The sequence below is a fragment of the Rhinopithecus roxellana genome, chromosome 3 (genome assembly GCF_007565055.1).
Source record: "Rhinopithecus roxellana isolate Shanxi Qingling chromosome 3, ASM756505v1, whole genome shotgun sequence".
Taxonomy (NCBI): Eukaryota; Metazoa; Chordata; class Mammalia; order Primates; family Cercopithecidae; genus Rhinopithecus; species Rhinopithecus roxellana.
In genome coordinates, this window is record NC_044551.1 from 135,152,347 (window position 1) to 135,168,410 (window position 16,064).

The window sequence follows — 16,064 nt, forward strand, 5'->3', positions numbered from 1 at the left end:
ATAATTACCTACAATCTATTCATACTTCTACAGCCTCAAGTCACAGAAACAAAAGAAATAAAGAGACCTCACAATGGGTTCTTTAACAAGCCTCTGGCAGAATTTTTCGCAAATTCTTTTAGAAAGTATGCCTATTATATATTTTTTAAATCTTTAAAGAGAATTCCATAACTTTATTTAATGGTCCTTTCAGGCAGCACTCATCATCCTTGAAAACATTCATTAGGCAACTATTTTGAATAATAATAAGTGACTCAAAGAGACATAGTTAGTCCACTTGAATACTTGAGGAATAAGAAAAGCAAACATAATAAAGGCAAAAAACTAAAGGACAAGTAGATAAAAACTAAACAAATATATGATGAAAGACACATAATTTACTCAACAAATCACTTGTTGAATGAATGATAAGTCACTCAAGTTGTATATCTTAGGATAATAACAGATTTATAACTAGCCAAAGTGTTGGCAATGTAAAGAAAAGTTATTTAAGGAAAGAATGAGCAGAACAGAGACAGGCAGAGGACTCTAATGGCAACGTAAAGATAGTGTGGAGGCCAGGAAGTGATGTAATAGTCCAGGTAGGAAGTGGCTGGAGACTGGGAGAATGTGGTATGGGCATTCCACAGGGATGAGGGGGAAGGAGTAGAAAACATGGAAACAAAGTACAATGTGAGAAACAATCTATAAAAAGTGAGAGGTAAATAGAATTGACATCACCAAGAAGGTGAAATAGGAATTCTCTGGCTCTACTGTTTTCTATAGAAATCCAGTTTGCAGCTATTCAGAGACAAGAATGGCTTGATGAATATCCCAGAACATGGCAGTGAGGATGAAACAGCCCTTGGACCACAAAGAACAGCTACACTAGCTACACTTGAAGTGTAAGAGGAACAGTTTCTCTTTGACTATGTTGCCCCTCCCCCAAGCCAGCACAGTCCGGCACACAAGAGATTCCCCAGGAACTGTGGGTTTTTACAGAGGGAAGACAGAGTTGAGTTGGAGGCAGACATTCAGCTTCCCCAACATTCTGGGCCCATTCACAGGTAACACTCCCTTGTCTTGCCCCACTGGAAACACTAGCAGTATCAACAGGGCTAGACCACCTGAGGTCACTTAGAAACAATTAACAGGGGTAGGGCTCACAGTAACGGACATGCAGATCTTGGCGGTGGCTCTGCCTTGTGGCCAGTGGAGGCACACTACCAGAAAGGATACGCAACAGCATTGCTCTGCATGAGGCACAGTTGACAGGCCTCCCAGGCCCAAATCCCTGGCCAGCTTCCACACCCAGCCTTTGCGCTCTCCTTAAAACTTCCCCAGGCCAGGAGATAGCAGCATGTTGATAAGTATCTGCTGAGTGAACATCTAGCTCCACCCAAGCCCGGTGATTGAGCTGCAACCCAACCAAGCTCTAGTGTACTCTTAAGTCCTTTATCAGGCCAGAAGGCAGGGGTACATTTGTGATCATTCACAGAGGGAGCATCTGATACCACCTAGATGCAGCTACAGAGCTGTGACCTAGCCAAGCCCTGGTGATCTCCTTCACAGCCACTTCCAGGCCAAGAAGCAAGGGCAGGTCAGCATTATCCACAAAGGGACCCTCTGACCGTTCCCAGATCTACTGATTATCCAAAGAGAGCATCTGACCCTACTCAGACCCAGCTGCAGAGCTGTGACTTAGCCAAGCCCCAGTACTTTCCTTAACTTCACTCCAAGCTAGAAGTTAAAAGCAGGTCAGTGATTATCTGAATCTAGTCCTGCCCAGACTTAGCTAGTGAGCATCAATCCAACCAAATCCTGGGGTTCTCCTTAAGCCCTTGCCAGGCCAGGAGTCAAGTGCATGTATATGAATGTCTTCTGAGGAGAGCATCTGACCCTGCTCAACTCCAGTAGCTAAACAGCTACTGAACCAAATCTCAGTGCTCTGCTTAAGGATAGACTAGTATGGGAGGCAAGCCCATGTCCATGCATATCTACGCAGCATAGTCTGTGGTTCTGCCTACCCCAAGTAGTTAAATAGCAATCTAGACACCTCGCCCAGTCTCCCAGCCAAGTAGGTGGCCCTGCCCAGATACAGATCCCAAACCACAGTACTGGCCAGCCAGGGAAGACAATCTACAACACTGTCTGATCAGAGGCAATTACTAAGCCCAGGCAATAGCTCTGCCTTACTGAAGATCCCAACCAGAGATTTCACTGGAACTCAGAGCACAGCCAGCACTTCCATTTGATCCCAGGTTACAGGTAACAGCCCAGCCCAAGTACAAAACATGATAACAAAGTCTACTTGTCTGGGGTCACTACCAACTAACCCAACCAGAATCCCAAGCTAGACTAAATAGTGAAGTTCTATCACCACCACAGAACACTAGAAAAGCCTGAAAAGGGTGGCTGTTTCCTCACATGTGCAGATGCCAACACAGGAGTTTTTAAAAATCAGGGAAATATGACACCACCAAAAGAAATTAATAAAGTTCCAATAATGAATCTTGAAAAAATGGAGATCTATAAAATGAATGATTAAAAAATTCAGAATAATTCTCTTAAAGAAGTTCAGGGAACTATAAGAAAATATGGACAAAAAAGTAAATGCAATTTGGAAAACAATTCATGAACAAAATAAGAAATCTGATCAAGAAATAAAAAGAAACAATAAAATCAGAAACACCAGAGATAAGGAATATAATGACTTTCTAAAAATTCAGTAGAAAATTTCAACAGCAGACTTGACCAAGCAGAAGAAAGATAATCAGTGAATTAAAAGATAGGATACTTGAAGTTCTCCAGTTAAAGCAGCAAAAATAAAAAAGAATGAAAAAGAATAGAGAAGGCCTATAGGAATTATGTGACACAACCAAGAGAACTAAACAGTACATAACAGGAGTTCCCAAAGAAGAGAAAGAAAAAATACCAAGAATCATTATTTTTAAAAATAATGGCTGAAAAATGCCTAAATCTAGGGAAAGACAACACTATCTAGAAATTGGAAGCTCAAATCAAATTCTCCAATCAAATTCAACTCAATGAAGAGTTCACCAAGACAAAAATTGGAAGTTTTTGTCTTCCAATTGGAAGTTCTCCAATCAAATTCAATTCAACAATTCAACAATTGAATTGAATCCAAAAATTCAACAATTGGAAGTTCTCCAATCAAATTCAACTCAATGAAGAGTTCACCAAGACAAAAATCAAATGCAAAGAAAGAATACTGAAAGCAGCAAGAGATAGAAAATATAATCACATTCAAAGGAGTCTCAATATGGCTAATTAGCAGAAGTCTCAGCAGAAACCCTGCAGACCATGAGAGAGTAGAATAATAAACTCAAAGTAATGAAGGAGGGGGAAAAAAACTTCCACCAAGAATACTTTAGTCAGGAAAGTTGTCCTTCAGAAACAAGAAAAGAAATAAATTTTTCCCAGACAAAGGCTTAGAGAGTTTGTCACCACTAGGCCTGCTCTATAGAATTGCTAAAGGGAGTTCTTTAAGCTTAAATTAAAGACTGATAACTAATAACATAGAACATGTGAAAATTAAAAAAAAACTGAATGGTATAAGTAATATAGTCATGTTCAGGATAGTCTAATAATGTAAGGTGATTATATAAAGCAAATTTATCTCTAATATGAGGTTTAAAAGATAAAACTATTAAAAATAACTAGCTATAATAAATTGTTAAGAAATACAAATTACAAAAACATTCTAAGATCAAAATCAAAAAGTTTTAGGGGAGAGAACATAAAAATACAGTTTTTGTTTGCTATGAAGTTTTCATCAAATTTAAATAGCTGTTTTTGAGTACAAGATATTTTATGTAAGCCTCACGGTAACCACAAAGCAGAAAACTACAGTGGAAGCAAAAACTATAAAAAGAAAGGATTCAAAGCAGACCACCAGAGGAAACCATCAAGCCCCAAAGGAAAACAGCAAGAGAAGAAGAATGAAACAAAAGATCTACAAAACAAACAGAAAACAAATAATGAAAGGGCAGTAGCAAGTCTGTTCCTATTAATAATTATCCTGAATGAAATGGATTAAATTCATCAAAAGACACAGAATGGCTGAATGTATTTAAAAAAAAAAATAAGATCCAACCATATGCTGCCTAAGAGAGACTATTTACCAATAACAACACTTATAAAGTGAAAATGAAGGAATCGAAAAAGGTGTTCCTTGCAAATGTAAGTCACAAGAGAAGAGTAGTTATCTTTATATCAGGTAAAATAGACTTTAAGTAAAAAACTATAAAAAGGGACAAAGAAGACCATTATATAATAACAAAAGGGTAAATTCATCAAGAAGACATAACAATTGTAAATATATATACACCCAACATTGGAGCACCTAAATAATAAAGCAATTATTAAATGATATGAAGGGAGATATAGACTGCAATACAGTAATAGTAGGGGACCCCAGTACCTCACTTTCAACAATAAACTGACTATCTAGACAGCGCATCAATAAGAAAACACTGGACTTAAATTATACTGTAGACCAAATAGACCTAACAGACATACACAAAATCTTCTATCCAACAGCAATAGAATATACTTTCTTCTCAAGAAAACAGAACATGTTTCAGGATAGACTGTATGTTAGGCCACAAAACAAGTCTTAACAAATTTAAGAGCACTGAAAGCATAGCAAGTATGTTTTCTGATCATAAGGGCATTAAGCTAGAAATCAATAACAGAAGAAATCTTGGGAAATTCACAAATACACAGAAATTAAATATACTCTAAACAACAAATGACTTGCAGAAGAAATAAAAAGATACCTTAAGACAAAAATAAAAATAATATACTAAAATGTATGGTATGCAGCAAAAACAGTCCAAAAAGGAAAATTTATAGCAATAAACACCTGTATTGAAAAAGAAATAAAATCTCAAATGAATGGTCTAGTATTACAACTAAAGGAAATAGAAAAAGAACAAACTAAGCCCAAAGTTAACAGAAGGAAGCAAATAACAAAGAGCAAAAATAAATAAAAGAAAGACTAGAAAAACAATAGAAAAAAATAAAACTAAGAATTGTTTTTTTGAAAAGAAGAGGTTGACAAACCCTTAGCTACATCAACTAAGAAAACAAGTGAAGATTCAATCAAAATCAGAAATAAAAGTGGAGACATTACAATAGATACCACAGAAACACTGAAATACAAAGGATCAAGAGAAACTACCACAGTAATGTGCCAAAAATTGGATAACCTTGAAAAAATGAATAAATGTCTAGACACATAGCACCTACTAAGACTGAATCATGAAGAGATAGAAAACCTAAGCAGCTCAATAATGAATAAGGAAATTAAATCAGTCATAAAAAGACTCATATCAAAGAAAGTCCCAGAACCTGATACCTTCATGGCTGAATTCTACTAAACATTTAAAGGACAAATACCAATCCTTCTTAAATTATTCCAAAAAACTGAAGAACAGAGGATAGTTCCAAACAGAGGAACAGAGGATATAAAGGCCAAAGACACTGTAAGAAAAATAATTACAGGCCAATATCTCTGATGAACATAGATGCAAAAATCCCTAGTAAGACAATAGCAAATTAAATTCAACAATGCAATAAAGGAATCATTCACCATGATCAAGTGGGATTTATTCTTGGAATTTATGGATAGTTCAATATATGCAGATCAATAAATGCGATTCACCACAATAAGAAAGTGAAGAATAAAAACCAAATAATCATCTAAATTGATGCAGAATAAGCATTTGAAAAAAATCAACATCCTTTCATGATAAAAGCTGTCAAAATAATAAGTATAGAGAAAATGTACTTCAACACAATGAAAGTCACATATAACAAACAAGTAACCAACATTATCCACAATGGTGAAAAGTTGAAAAAGGTTTTCTCCAAGATCCTGGCCAAGACGAAGATGCCCACTATTGTCACTTCCTTTCAACATAGTTCTGAAAGTTCCAGCCAAAGCAATTAAGCGAGAGAAAGAAATAAGACATACGTAAACAGGAATGGAAGAAATTAAATTGTCTCTGTTTGCTGACAACATGTTTTATATTTGAAAACCCCAAAGCTTGCATTAAAACAAACTCTTAGAACTGATAACTGAAGTCAGTAAAGTTGCAGGATACAAAATCAACATACAAAAATCTGTAGCATTTCTATACACTAATAACTAGCTATCCAAAAAAGTTAAGAAAACAATCCTATTTACAACAGCAATAAAAAATAAGATAAAATATTTTGCAGTAAATTTAACTAAGAAAATGAAAGACTCGTGTACTGAAAACTGTACAACACCAATGAAAGAAATATAAAAAAACACAAATAAATCAAAAGATATCCCACATTCATGAACTGAATGTTGTTAAAATGTCCATGCTAACCAAAGTGATCTACAGATTCAATGCAGTCCTTATCAAAATTCCAGTATCATTTTTCTATTTTCACAGAAAAAAAAAAAAACTTTAAATTCTTATGAAACCACAAAAGACTCTGAATAGCCAAAACAATTTCAAACAAAAAGAACAAGGCTGGATGCATCACACTACCTGACTTCAAAATATAAAGCATTTATGATCAAAACATCATGGTACTGGCATAAAAACAGACTGACTGATCAAATGGGATGGGATAAAAAGCCCAGATATTAATTCACACATTTACAACCAATTAATTTTTGACAAAGGTGCCAACAACACATAATGAAGAAAGAGAGTCTATTCAATAAATGATGTTGAGAAAACTGGATATCCACATGTGGAAGAATGAAATTAGATCCATATTTCACACCAAATACATAAATCAACTCAAAATAAATTAAAGACGTTAAGCTATAAACTACTCAATGAAAACAGGGGGAGTATCTTCATGACATTAATTTGGGCAAGGATTTTTTTGATTGACTCCAGAAGTTCAGGCAACAAAAGCAAAAATAGACAAATGGGTTTGCATCAAACTAAAAAGCTTCTGCACAGCAAAGGAAACAATTCACAAAATGAAGGAACAACCCAAAGAATGGGAAAAAACATTTTAAAACCATACAGCTATCTGATAAATGGTTAATATAACTCAATAGCAAGGAAACAACCCAATTAAAAAATATGCTAGGCAGGGCCCGGGGGCTTACGCCTGTAATCCCAGCACTTTGGGAGGCTGAGGCGGGTGGATCATGAGGTCAGGGGTTTGAGACCCGCTTGGCCAAGATGGTGAAATTAGCTAGCTGGGCATGGTTGCGGGTGCCTGTAATCCCAGCTACTCGGGAGGCTGAGGCAGGAGAATCACTTGAACCTGGGAGGCAGAGGCTGCAGTCAGCCGAGATTGCATCACTGCACTCTAGCCTGGGCAACTGATCAACTCCGTTTCAAAAAAATAAAAATAAAAATAAAAATAAAATTGGCTAGTGTCTGAAAAGACACTTCTCAAAAGATGTCTTATATATGGCCAACAGGTTCATGAAAAAAATGCTGATCACTAATCATTAGGAAAATAAAAATTAAAACCAAAATAAGCTATCACCTCATACCTATTAGAATAAATCTCTTAAAAAAAATAAGTGTTGAAGAAGAGGAGAAAAGGAAATCCTTGCACATGCACTCTTGGTAGAAATGCAAACTAGTAAGATGTCATGGAAAATGGTATGGAGGTTCCCCCAACAATGAAACAGAATGATCCAGCAATACCCGCTTCTGTCTGGGAATATGTCAAAAGAAATTGAAATCAATATGTCAAAGGGATATCTGCACTCCCATGTTCATTATAGCACTATTCACAATAGTCAAAATGTGAACTCAACCTATATATCTATGAACAGATGAATGGATAAAGAAAATGTGGTATATATACATGATGGAATACTATTCAACTTTAAAAGAACAAAATTCTGTCATTTGGGACAACATGGATGAATCTGGAAGACGTTATGCCAAGTAAATAAGCTAGACACAGAAAGACAAATACTGCATGATCTCACTAGTTATGTAATCTTTTAAAAGTTGAATTCATAGCAAAGAGTACAATAGTCACCAGGGTAGGGAAGAGCAAAAGAATGGGAAGTTCGTGGTCAAAAGGTACAAAGTTTTGGCTAGACAGGAGGAATTTTTGAGATCTGCACACCAGGGTGACTATAATCAATAATAATGTATAGTATATTTCAAAATAACTAACAGTACATTTCAACTGTACCATCACAAAAATGTTAAGTGATGGATATGTTAATTAGCTTGATTTAATATTCCACATTGTATATATTTATCAAAACATACTACACTTAATATATGTAATATAATTATAACTTGTAAATTAAAAATAATACTAAATTAAAAGTTAGACATAAATAACCTATGATTCCTGGTCAGTAGTCGAGGTGACTGAAGGTTAACACTGCCTATATGTTAAATGCCTGATAAAGAAAGCAGTAGTCGGGCACCTAAGGGAAAAATTACAAATACTGACTCCTGTATTTGTGCTAAATCCTCCAGTCTTCGCAATCAATATAATTTACTTTGTACATTTTAACACTTGTGCGTTCAACTATCCCCAAGCATGGATGTCTCCAAAATCCAAACCTTGAACTCCCAATTTCTTCCTGATTCTAGTTCCACATGCTTCTCTACACATGCTTCTCTATTATCTCAAACTAGACACCTATAAACAAGTTCATCACATTTCTCACTACAGACATCTTCTGTGTCTTTTCCTAATTTAACACCATTATCCTCCAAATTGCCAAGGTATAATAACTTTTGCTCCCCACATTTGAACAGACATCAAGTGCTGTTGAATCTTCATTTCTAACTTCTCTTTCCCACAAGGATTTTCATTTCTAATTTATCTTTCCCACAAGAATCTTCATTCCTAATTTCTCACCCCAGCTAAGGGCCCCCTTCAACTCTTGCCCAGGCAGTTGCAAGTTACTTCGTCCAGCATATTCTATACACCAAAGCTATGAGGAGTTGTAAAACATGCCTTTGATCATCATTTGCTGTTGAAAAGCCTTCAAGGATTTCTCTATCTCACTACTGTTGAGTGTGATCCAGGGATCTAAGAGACATTGAAACCCTTTTAGAGGATTTCAGAGGTCAAAACTATTTTCATAATAATATGAACATAATGCTGTTTTCATAATAATGCTGTTTTTCTACTTCACTCTCATTCTTTCATGAGTGTATAGGACTTAGCAGAGGCTAAATGACTGATAATACTGATGAATTCAGATGCAGACATGAGAACACAGACTCAGACAAGTACTGCCTGATCTCACTTATATGTGGAAACTGAAAAAGTCAAACTCACAAAAGCAAATTGTAGAATTGTGCTTGCCAGGGGCCAGGGGTTGGGAGAAATAGGGGATTTTGATTAAAGAGTACCAACTTTAAGTTATAAGATGGGTAATTTCTGTGGACCTAATCTACAGCATAATAACTACAGTTAACAATAATGTACCTGTGTACCTGAAATTTGCTAAGAGACTAGATCTTAAGTGTTTTCCTTTAAAAAAAAGGTAAATACGTGAGGTAACGGATGGGTTAATTAGCTCAATGGAGGAAATACATATCACTATATGTATATCAAAATATCACATTGTATATCTTAAATATATGCAATGTTTATTTGTCAATCAAGCCTTAATAAAGCTGGAAAAAAATTTAATTAAGAGAATCAGTTGGGCACAGTGTCTCACGCCTGTAATCCCAGCACTTTGAGGCAGGAGGATTTCTTGAAGTCAGGAGCTCAAGACCAGCCTGGGCAACATAAAGAAACTCCATTTTTACAAAAAAAAATTTTTTTTACTTATGTGGGCATGATGGAGCATGCCTGTAGTCCTAGCTATTCAGGAGGCTGAGGCAGGAATATGGCTTGAACTCATGTGTTCAAGGATGCAGTAAGCTATGACTGCACCACTACTTTACAGTCTGGCAAATGAGCAAAATGCTGTCTCTTTAAAAAATTAATTAAATACATAAATAAAAAGTAGAATACACATACCATGTATTAAACCAGCCATTAAAGATTTTCAAAAATTAAAATACAACCAATGCCATTCTTCTCATAAAAGTGTTCATTTTAGAAAATATGTCTTTTAAAAATAACATGTTACATTTACATATAATGAGTATATTGTTGTCATTTTAAAATAAATGACTTTAAAATTTCTCAGTTTTAATCTCTTATACAATAAATATGAATATAGATTCTAAGACCAAAATGTGTGAAAACTGCTGGATGATTTGAGGCATAGGCATACCATGTGCCTGCCATTCCAGGCCATCTTCTCTAGATTCCAGTGTTGTATCTCCAACCTCAGCACCACAACATTCTGGTCAAATCCTCTGTCCCTGGCACTTTCACCTACCAATGGTTCTCTCAATGCTACAAACACTTCTGCCTTTATCCTTTGCTCACACCTTTCTCTCTGCCCAAAGTGTGTCCTGCCAATCCACCTAGACATCGCTCAAGCTCTCTCTCATCTCTCTTAATCACTCCAATTCTACCCCTCACAGAGCAAATGGTATTGGTTGTTGAAATGGTTTGGTTCTGTGTCCCAACCCAAATCTCAAGTCAAACTATAATTCCCAGTGTTGGGGAAGGGACCTGGTGGCAGGTGACTGGATCATAGAGGCAGATTTCCCCCTTGCTGTTCTTGTGATAGTAGGGGAGTTCTCCCAAGATCTAGTTGTTTAAAAGTGTGCAGCACTCCCCCTTCACTCTCTTTCCCTCCACCATGTAAAGAAGGTGCTTGCTTCCCCTTTACCCTTCTGCCATGATTGTAAGCTTACTGAGGCCTCCCAAAGCATGCTTTCTGTACAGCCTGTGGAACTGTGAGTCAATTAAACCTTTTTTCTTCATAAATTAGCCAGATTCAGATAGTTTTTTTAAAGCAGTGTGAGAATGGACTAATACAGTCGTATACCTTGAATTAGTATCTTAATATTTTTTCCTGCTTCTCCAACCATATATTAAGGCTTTTAAGTAGAGGAATTCTTCATAGCGTTGTAACATTGACTTACATATAATATCAAATTAATAACTGTGTGCCATTTAATTTATACAGAATTGCCATATCTCAATTTAAAAACAGGACTGTGATTCATCCAGAGTCACCTGTGGAGTCACTCAGGCTTGGCTCACAAATTCTCTAAAGACCTTGACAGGAGACATGATGACCCACTGTCTGTGTCTGCTTCCTATGCTGTGAACACCCACCCCATGAGCCAGCTTCATAAGCTCACCATGCCAGCTGGCCTCAGCTTCATCTCCTTATTATCACTGACCCACCCAAGGGATTCCTTGCCAACCCTAAAATAATCCTACAACCTTCAGACAGCAATAATACCTTGGGTTCTCTCCAGTTGACTTTGTTTCTGAAACCACAGTGATTAAAAATATTGCTTATGTTTCTGATGTGTGGATTAAAGTACAGAAGACCAAGAAAGGATTTCAGACTGTGGAGGAGGTTGGGAGAGTTAATGAAAATGGAAGAATTCTCATAGTCATTCTCCAACTTAAAAAAAAATTCTTAAATGCAAATACTTGCTATTGCCATACACATACTTTCATATTTTAAAAATACATATTTAATGTCAATGTCCCTCGTCATGTTTCTCTAGACAAAAGAAATATTTTTATTCTTCACTAATATTTTCCTCCATATTTTATTTATTCTGATTATTCTCAAGCCAATGTCCATTTTGAAAGTATTAATCTGCAAAAGGAGAACTGAAATTCAAAAGAATTTCAAAAAATTCTAGGATTTCTGGAAGGAGTTTTATAAAGATCTTGATGTTATATTCCCATTAAAATACCCAGTGTCAGCCGGGCACAGTGGCTCACGCCTGTAATCTCAGCGCTTTGGAAGGCCAAGGTGGGCAGATCACGAGGTGTGGAGATCGAGACCATCTTGGCTAACAGGGTGAAACCCCGTCTCTACTAAAAATACAAAAAAACTAGCCGGGCGAGGTGGCGGGCACCTGTAGTCCCAGCTACTCAGGAGGCTGAGGCAGGAGAGTGGCGTGAACCTGGGAGGTGGAGCTTGCAGTGAGCAGAGACTGCCCCGCTGCACTCCAGCCTGGATGACAGAGTGAGACTCTGTCTCAAAAAAAAAAAAAAAAAAAAAAAAAAACCAGTGTCTGGCAATGTGACACTAAATCTAAATCAATGAGATTAAAATCATTCTGGCTTTCCATACTACCTTTAGAACTGGTAAGCAATTGAAAAGTCCTTACCTATTCCTGAGGCTGGTGTGAAGGAGTGGATTCTGTTAACAGCAGCAAAATCTAGGGACTGAAAATACCTGAAGGAAGACTGCCCCATCTCCCAGACGAAAATATCAATTGAATTCTGATCTCCTACAATAATGAAATAAAAGTCAAATCTTAATGCAAAAGTTACAGAAAAAAATGACAAAATTACATAATAAAACTACAATAAAAATAAGAAGAAACAAATTTCCTCAGAATCCATTTAGTCTAATAAAAATACAAATTAATAGGAAGTACTTCAAAAGCCTTTTTGCATTTATTGCATGACACAAATACATTATTAGTCATTAACCATGATATAATGTTAAAGAAAGTACAAGGACAATTTTTTTTTTATTTTTTAGGAATGCTGCAATTTTACCTATGAAAGTTCTACTCAGTAGCAAAAAGTAAATTTTCCTTCCAAGAATATTCTGAAAGAGTATTATAAAAAGTTCTGAACATTATTTATTAATACTATGAATTATTCATGGCACCTCAAGTAAATATATATAAAAAGTTACTTGTTTGCATCCTGGATTTAAAATATTCATGTATCTTTCAACTTTACCTATCTACTTCCAATTTTGTTTTAATATAACTTTAAGGTGGTAGTCAGAACACCACAAGATTAGGGGCATACTGCTTAAATATTTCTCAAAAATCCATTTACAGCTAACAATTAATACTTATCTATCAAGAAATATATGGATTAGTAAAAAATTATTACAAGAGCATTTTCATACAAAATATACCATATGAATGCGAGATGAGTTCAATAATAACTATATATACATTACAAATACTTTATCTTCTCACCTAGAAAGACATTTTTGGCAAATATTAAGTAAATATCACTGGCTGAAGACAAAGCCTCAACTTGTGTTGTCCCACTGACAGGCACCTCTTGAAAGGTAATAAACCCAGTGCCAGACCATCTGAATAAAACGGAGTTTAGCCTGGCATTAGCCTGGGAAATGGCTAAGAACACAGAGCCTCCCTTGTTGAACAAGGCCACGGTCAGCACACCTCGGACAGGGAGTTTTTGATGCAACACGAAGCTTCCTCCATTCCACCTGAAGACCTGAAGGAAATGTTGAAATACAAAACCCTTTATGACTAGGAATTTAGCACTTGCAAGAATGTAATCAATATCATATGTATACTCTCTTGGATCCTTTTATTTGGTTAAAAAGATACCTTCATAAAAAAAGAAAGCACTAAAACTGATGCTCCCTCGCTGCTCTCTCCCTTATCTAATCTGTGTGAGTGTGCACATCTATGTCTATGCACATGAGTACACACGACACACACACACACACACATAAAGTGAATGAAAGAGAAGTTACTTGAAAAGAAATCAGTATCAAATGTACATCAGGGTAAGGGTTGGTAACAACAGGGAAAGGGAAAGCTAAAACCAGGAAATAAACTAAATATGAAAAATTTAGAAATGAATAAGAAACATTCTAATTCTGCAATATTATTATCAATTGCTTGAGCAACAGAATACAGAGAAACATGTCCCCATGGTGGCAGTCAATGCACACAAGGTTTCAGGGTAAGTGTTCATAAATGCAAAATTAAAATTCAGACCCTACCTGAAAGCAAGCTGGTCAATGTCACAGAAAATTATACTTATTCAGTCAACAATTAGGAACTTTTAAGCCACAGACATTATGCTAGGAACTATGGATACAGCGGCCTTTCCCTTTATGGATCTTATTAACTATTAGGAAAAGGTAAACAAGAAACATATCAATAATTAAATAAATGACTGAGTATAAAATGGGTCAAGTACTGAAGATGACAATTAGGATGGTCTGATAGAGAATTATGAAGGTATTAGGGAAATCAAGTTAGAAGGAACGACATGACAAAGTTCTTAAGACAGAAAAAGTTTGTCATTATCTGAATAAAGACAGGAAGGAATTTGATAGTGCTGGGAGATTTATGAGAGTTAAGGCTGGAGAGGTACGATCATGGAGAACCTCCCATTAGGGTGGCCATAAAATTTATCATCTAAACAGGGATCCTTTAAAGAGTGAAAGGGGCAATAACAATACCAGAACAACAGGCATAATCCAGTACTTTCCAAGGCAACTCTGGAAATGTAGCTATCCTATGTTAAGCCCATATTAAATAATTTCAAATTTATTCTAAGTATAATTGCAAATCATTGAGTGGCTTTAAAATCAGAAATAACATTAGTCAATTAATATTTTCAAAAAATGCCTCCAGTTACTCAATGGAGAATGGATCTGAGGAGGTCAAGGAAGTTCAGAGAACAGCTAGGAGGATACTATAATGGTGTGGAAGAGAAATAATGGGGACCTGAAGTAGGGAGGAGTAGAGATAAAATGTCTTCACTTATTGACACATATAATCAAAAATACTTAATGATAAACTCGATGTGAAAGAATAAGAAGGAGTAAGTTCAAGACCAACCCGAGAAACATGGTAAAACCCCATCTCTACAAAATACAAAAAATCAGTCAGGTGTGGTGACACACACCTGTTGACCCAGTCACCTGGGAGGCTAAGGTAGGAGGATCACCAGAGCCCAGGAGGTCAAGGCTGTAGTGATCTGTCACGTCACTGCACTAGAGCCTGGGCCACAGAGCCAGACCCCACCCCCCTGTCCGCAAAAAAAAAAAGGGAGTAATCAAGGAAGAAATATCCCAGGATTCTGTCCTCAGCAACTGAGTTTGTGGGGTTGCTACTTCCTGAGATGAAAGCTAGCACTGAAGTAACGAGTTTCATAGTGAAAATCAAAGGTCAGTTTGGGATATGTTAAATATTATGTACCAAAAATATATTTAAGTGAACATGTCAATAGGTAGTTAGGTATGTAGGCCTGAAATACAGGGAAAAGGCTACAGATATAATTTAAAAGAACTAGCCTATTGCTGATATTTAAAACCATAGGATTGATAAAAGTATCCAAGTGAGTGAAGAGAAAGAAAAAAGAAATCTGAACTATAAGTGAATCTTTCTGGAAAACTCCAAGACATCTAAGTTTACAAAAGGGAAGAGGAACTGGGAATAGGGAATGAGAAGGATCACACACACACACACACACACACACACACACACACACACACATATACCCACATACATACACAGAGAGAGAGAGAGAGAAAGGGAAAAGGAAAATCTGTGTAGTGTCTTAGAAAGCAAGATAAGATTTATATTTGAGGATGAGGTGACTGTCACATGCTGGTGGAATGTATAATGATTACGCAGAAAAACACCCGCTGGAATTGGCAACCCAGTTGTCATTGGTGAGCATGGGGAAGTAAAGACAAAACAAATAGATAATTCTTTCAGGATGTCTTACTATAGAGGGAAGAAAGGAAATGAAACAAAAATTAGAAGGGAATGAGATCGGGGAGGAATTTCTTTTTAAGCTGGGTGAAGCTAGAACATTTACGCTGACTGTAGTAACCAAATAGAGAGAGATAGACTCCAGAGATGGGGGGAATAGCTAACCTTATGAGGGCAAGATGGGCACCTATGTGAGAGGGCTGGCTTTTTAGAAGGGATACTTTCTCTGTCGTAGCAGGAATGAGGAATAAGATTGGGTTTCAAGTGGGTTTTTGAATTTGGTGTTGGGAAAATGAGTAATACCCCTTTTGGTAGCTTTCATTTCAACAAGGGAATTAGCTGAAAATGGAAATGTGAAGCATGTATGGAAGTTTAAGAAGTCACAAAAGTTATCAAATAAGCATTACTAGGATTACAAGATCTAGTTTACTAAAGAAATGTGGGATTTCTGAGGTGACACTGAATACCTGTGTGGCAATGCTAATCATGAACTTTTAGTGGTACTCTCTATCTGGCTGT

General features: G+C 36.4%; 1 protein-coding gene across 1 annotated transcript in view; it reads right to left on the reverse strand.

Annotated features, from left to right (window-relative positions):
• Positions 1-16,064, reverse strand: part of ADGRV1 (adhesion G protein-coupled receptor V1) — a 611,804-nt gene that overhangs the window by 428,890 nt on the left and 166,850 nt on the right. Inside the window, exons 49-50 of the mRNA XM_030927972.1 lie at positions 13,038-13,302; positions 12,204-12,326 (exon numbers count right to left, since the gene is read on the reverse strand). Coding sequence (XP_030783832.1) covers positions 12,204-12,326; positions 13,038-13,302 — 388 coding nt within the window. The remainder of the gene's footprint in view (positions 1-12,203; positions 12,327-13,037; positions 13,303-16,064) is intronic.